At 38.4% G+C, this 5,803-nt stretch overlaps 1 protein-coding gene across 1 annotated transcript; it reads left to right on the top strand.

The window, feature by feature from the left end:
- Positions 1-476: 476 nt before the first annotated feature.
- PJA2 (praja ring finger 2, E3 ubiquitin protein ligase) lies at positions 477-5,487 on the top strand (the record flags this gene model as incomplete). Its single annotated transcript, XM_009877192.1, has 4 exons — positions 477-1,512; positions 2,020-2,199; positions 3,575-3,760; positions 5,394-5,487. Coding segments are annotated over 4 exons (1,496 nt in total), but the record flags the coding sequence as incomplete, so codon positions are not given.
- Between the last annotated feature and the right edge of the window lie 316 nt (positions 5,488-5,803).

Below are 5,803 nucleotides of genomic sequence, written 5' to 3'. Positions count from 1 at the left end.
ATCCATGCCTGCTATTATTTTCTTTTTATGAGGAATTACACTCACAGCTGCATGTACAAAATATAGTGCTATTAGTATGTAATTTACAGTAGCAATAAATTACTTTATCTGAGTGTGGCAGGAAGCACAATTTAGCCTGTTAATGAATGAAGAGTCCACTTTTTAATTTACGGGAAGAAATGTTGTACCTTTTTTAATCTTCTGGTGTTTCTTCAGATTTTTTGTTCTCATCTTAAAATTCCTTTTTATATAAACAATGTAAAAATGCTGCTTGTGAATATGTTCCTTTAATACTTGGCTTTTTTTATTACAGGCTGAGCTGATATTGTGTCATTGAAGTCTGTTTCTATATGTTTAGTTTTTATAAATGAGCATGTAAATATATTAGTGAAAAATGACTGCATCTTTAGTGAATGTTTCTCTCTATCAAGCTACACTGCAGTCTTAATGAACTATTCTTTATTTTTCATGAGCAGTTGTTGCAGATGAGAATATTTCTATTGTTTTTAATTATTCCAATACGTTCTTTCTTACAACTTTCTATGAAGGTCTGAGTCCATTGGTTGAAGTTTCTTTTTGTTTATTAGATGAGCCTTTGCCAATTAACACAGAAACTGGAGAACTCGTTTGTCAAAGTGTGTCAAGTCAAACTTCTGGTCTGGAAAGCAACCAAATTTCAGGAAATCCTTATGAAGATTCTGAAGAGCTTGCAGAGTATGCATCTGGAGGACATTGTGTTGTGAATGGTAGTAATGGAATTGATGTCGTAAACTCTGACTCTAAGAAGTCAGATGGCAAGAGTAGAGAGAAAGATGATGCTCAAATTGATAAATTTTTGGCAACAGAAGAATCAGATACATTTCAGGAAACACTAGATAATGCTGTTAGTGAGCATGATGAAGAAATAGAGTCTTTCACTGGCTTTGAGCCCCAATTGTCTGCTCTCAGCCACGGTGTTTCTAGAGAATTTTGCCAAGAAGGAGGATTAATATCTTTAATGAGACATCTTAACATAGGTTCAGACTTGGCATGTGCGAACAACAGCACATTTAAATCTTCTACTGAAGGCCAAACTATACCAAAAAGTAACCCAAGTGATGCCAGCTGTGAAACACAACACATACAAGATATGGTGGGTGTTGGAATCAGAAGCCCTCTACCAACTGCTAATGAGCTAGTAGTGAGACGTAAAATAAGAAGTGAAAATACCGCAAACCATATGAGAACACAGCAGCTTCTCCATAGTGATGGTGGAGAGGGAAGTGGCTCTTGGAGGACAATGGAAGCCCTTCAGGGCTATGCTGAGCATGATTTGAGAAAGATCAGAGAAAAAATGAGTTCTGGTATGTTATTTCACTCAAAAGAGTACAAGGGTCCTCAAAAGAACAAAGAATTAGACCTAGGAAAAAATGCAGCAGCACAAGAACAAAAACAACATCTCGGCAATAGCAGTTTTAAGAATGACTCTGAAGACCACCACGGAGACATCTCCATATCTGACAAACATGACAGGTGAAATTTCATTCCTATATTTGTATGATTAAAAAAAAAAAAAAAGGACCATTATATGTATATAACTTAGAGGTTTTGAGAACTTTAAGTTTTGTTTGGCTGAGAGCTAAGGCCTAGATTGCTTAGTGTTTGTCAGGCAAGTGTTAGTGTTCTCAGGGTCACTATTGGTGTTTTCTCTTTGTGTGCTTGGAGAAAGATGTGTATAGAGGATCTGGGTTAATATTCCTGAGCTGTTTAATGTACTCTGCAAATATGGAGGGGGAAGAACAAAACATTCTGCAAAGTGGGATGGGCAGAATTCTTTCTTAGGAACTGATTTTGTAGTCAGCTTTTCAAGTGTACTTGTCTTGTAATACATTTAAAAATAGTACAAAATTAATTTCCCCTAGAAGAAGTAACCTATATTGAGGCCAATGCTGATAAAAAAGTAGGAAATCACAGAATGTTTGTGTTTGTTGTCTTTCCCTTAAAGCAGTGTTTAAATTTATACCATGTTACCTCTTTCAGTTGCAGCTCAGAATGCAGTGATGGAGAATGCTTTGAAGCTGTTCCTAGCTATCCTGTTGTGACAAAAAGAGACCAGCTCTCAAATAATGAAAGCTGGCCAATTGTCCCTGTCATGCCGAAAGCACAGAGCACCAGCAGTGATAAAGAAAATGAGGCTCCAGATTTCTGTTTCCAGGAAGGGTATGGTTTTATTTTATTAACTAACTTCCTGTAAGTTTTGACATCAGCAGTAGCATAGTATCCACGTAACACTTTACAGAGTAACATAAGTTCTAGAAGTAGTTACTATACTAGCAATAGTCATTTGCCTACATCAGAATAATCTGTATAGTTGCGTGTATTTCAAATCAGGGAGAAATGACGTTAACAATTCTTTTTTATGAAAGATATGGAAATAATGAGAGGGCATTGATATATAGCATCCATAGACATAATGGGCTCAATACACTGACTTTAAAAAGCCAGATTAGGCAAGTTAATTGGAAAGACATATGTGTTATATGCACATCTTGTGATACTGCTTGATACTTCCCACAGAGCAGTTTTTTATCTCTTTGCTTTATTGCTTCTCATACTCCACTGCTGCCTATCAGTGATTAAAGTAAACTTGAGCTACATGCTTGCTGGGAGTTTACTTATTTTGCCAGTCATTCAGTACTTTACTTTATAAAATATATCTGCCATTGTTGCAAGGCAAAAATTGTAGCTATAAATAGCCAAGGAAAGTTGTTTTTCTAAATATCTAATATTGACCTTGTAGACGTAGTTTGGGTCTTGATAAAGCAACTAGCCATGCCTAAGTGTTCTTTCAGCTTCTTCCACTCTCAGGTAGACACTGCCTATTACCAAGCAGTCCAAATAGCTCTTACTGCTTTTTTAGTATTACTGTCTCTTGAGGTTTGGAGAATTAGTGTGGCATTATGAAAACATTCAAAAAACTCACCTGTTTCAGAACAGTGATGGAGCTGTGCACTCTTTACCTTTCTTTGATGTGAACAGCCTGTAAATGTACCCATTTCTAACATAATTCCTGTTTGTTTGCCCTTTGGTAGGAACAGTGGGACTCACAGCCTTTTGACTCTAAACATCCGGATGACTTGCACTCCCCTAGAAAATCCAGGAATGAGAGGAGTCTTCCTCCTCATGCAAATCACTTGTGTTGCAAATAGTATGTCTTTGCATTCAGGCCAAGCTTCCCTGTGAAGGCTGTTCCAGGGTGTTAAGAGAGCCTTTCTTTTTAGTGGCTTTAGGAACTTGTAGATTAATAACAAAATCTTTAGTACCAAATTTACTAGTCTTGGCAGTGATAGTGCTCGTACTGGGGAACATGAAAAGCAAGCTACTTACTGTCTTGCTGGCCTTACACATTAGACAAATAATTTTACCATAGAATGATGGGTCTTGAGCTGATACCACTGGGAGTTTGTATATGTTTTGTTCCTTTCATGTGTTTGTAAATACTCCTTTACCTTTTCATTTATTTCATTTATGAAGGGAACAGACATTTCATTTATGGAGGGAACAGGTGTTTCATTTATTCGTTTGATTTATGAAGGTCAGTGGAAGAAGGAGAGGTTCCTTGTTCAACAGCCCAGGAAGAACCAGAAAGTAGCAGCGATGAAGAAGAACTTCCAGTTAATGATCTTATGCATTCTTCATCATGTGTATTGTTCATGTGGGATGGCGATAACAACTCTGATGATGACTCGAGTATGAGTGAAGGCATGGATCTGGAGTGGAGGTATGCCTTTGATAGTTTTCCGTAGTAATTTCAGAGGTTTCATATTTACTTTTTTTTGCTGTTTATGTAAGATGTCAATGGCTATCAGTATGCACTTGCTTAAGAGGCTGATAATCTGAGTTTTAAGATTTAAAGTACTTCAAGTGCTATGTGTCTTCCAGTGTGAGAAAAATGATGTAAATCAGGCTGTGATCTGAGAAGATTCTGGTGCACTAAATATTCAAGGGATGTGTGCACTTTTTAAATTTGCTTGCAAGGTGGTAAATATTGTGGAAATATAACAAAAGTAAAGCAATATGAATGCAATTTGCACTCAAGTCAATGATATTTTATAATTTGTCTTTTCTTCTTTTGAGGCTGGGGTAACTTAGATCTTACAAGCTAATTCTATTTCTCTTTAAAAAGCACATTTTTTACCTAATATATCATAATTTTGAATGTTATCAAAATCTGAATCTTAGTTGTAAAATGAGCTTAATAGCATACATACAAAGTTTATTAGCTGAACTCTATGCCCTTTTACTCTGGAGTGACCAACAGTAAAAGCTCCTATCAAGTAGTTCTGAAGTCTATATTGGTTTGGGTGTACCTGCTACGCCCTTTTACTCTATAGTGACCAACAGTAAAAGCTCCTATCAAGTTGTTCTGAATCTATATTGTTTTGGGTGTACGACTGTATGGTGAGCAGGTTCTGGCCCGGGGGGCTATAGGGCACCCTCTGTGAGGAGACGCCACTTGGTTCCAGCCAGCTCCAGCAGACCTACTGCAGGGTAATGCCTCTGGGAAAGTATTTTTGAAAGGGTAAAAAAAATGGTGCACGGCAGAGTGTGAGAGAAAGGAGTGAAGATGATGTGAGAAGAACAACCCTGCAGGCACCAAGGTCAGGTAAGAAGGGGGAGGAGGTGCTGGAGGTGCTGGAGGAGAGATTCCTCTGTAGCCCCTAGAGTAGACCACACTGGAGCCTGTAGATATTTGCTCAAAGAACTGTGCCTGTGGTGAGCCCATGCCAGAGCAGTTGGTGGAGGACTGCAGACCAGGGGAGGGACCCCACACTGGGGAGCAGTGTGAAGAGGAGAGAGCATCAGAGAGGAACTGCCATGGACAGACCACAGTGCCCATTCTCTGTCCGTCTGCACTGCTTAGGGTAGGGGGACTTAGAGGAGTTGGAAATGAAGGAGTGAAGTTGAGCCTGGGCAGAAAGGGAGGGCTAAGGGGAAGGCATTGTGGTTTTTTGTTGTTATTTCACCCAAATCCATTTTTACTGGCAGTTAATTCATGAACCCACAGAACAGCCTAGGTTGAAAGGGATGTCAAAAGATCATCTGCTTCAGCTTTTCAGTGAAATTGAGTCCATTTCGCCCATAATGGTGATTGGTGAGTCATCTCCCTGTCCTTATTGCAACCCATGAGCTTTTAGTCTTATTTACGTGCTTGTCCAGTTGAAGTGGGGGAATGAGAGAGAAGCTTTGAGGGTATCTGGCAGCCAGCCAAGGTCAAGCCAACATGACCACCTCGTAAGACTATACCCATACAGATGTTAACAGGTGATGTACAGTAATTTGATGTACCCAGCCCTCATGTTGTTACTATTACTTTGAAATGAAAACCATGTTTACTAATTTATGTTTTTCAGCCTGATTGATGAAGCTGCTGACAGCCTTGGACTTAGGTATCCTCAGTATCTTGCATTTATGGCAGTAGGTGGAAATACACAGCAAGCTATGGAGGTATTAAAATATTCTTAGTGGAATTATTTCAGTGATGCTGTGACATAAGTTTTATTGAATCCCTTTTTATGTAATCTGAAGTTTGGGTGAATCGGGGAGAAAATTACATTCCTGTTCTAGATTGAACTTAGAGCTCTTAGAGCTTGAAAATTAATGTTGGAAGTTCTTTCGAATGATGTAGCACAGAAGTCATGGATCAGTGCTACTCCTTTTAGAATATGTATTTATTTCCTCTTAAAGGTAAAAGATATTGATTTCTACCAGCATAAGCATAAGCCATTTAAATTATTCTAAAGAATGTTGCCAAAGTCCCTGC

Source organism: Apaloderma vittatum, unplaced genomic scaffold (assembly GCF_000703405.1).
Source record: "Apaloderma vittatum isolate BGI_N311 unplaced genomic scaffold, ASM70340v1 scaffold13199, whole genome shotgun sequence".
Classification (NCBI taxonomy): domain Eukaryota; kingdom Metazoa; phylum Chordata; class Aves; order Trogoniformes; family Trogonidae; genus Apaloderma; species Apaloderma vittatum.
The sequence above is the reverse complement of the archived record's forward strand: the minus strand, read 5'-3'. Positions and strand labels throughout refer to the sequence as shown.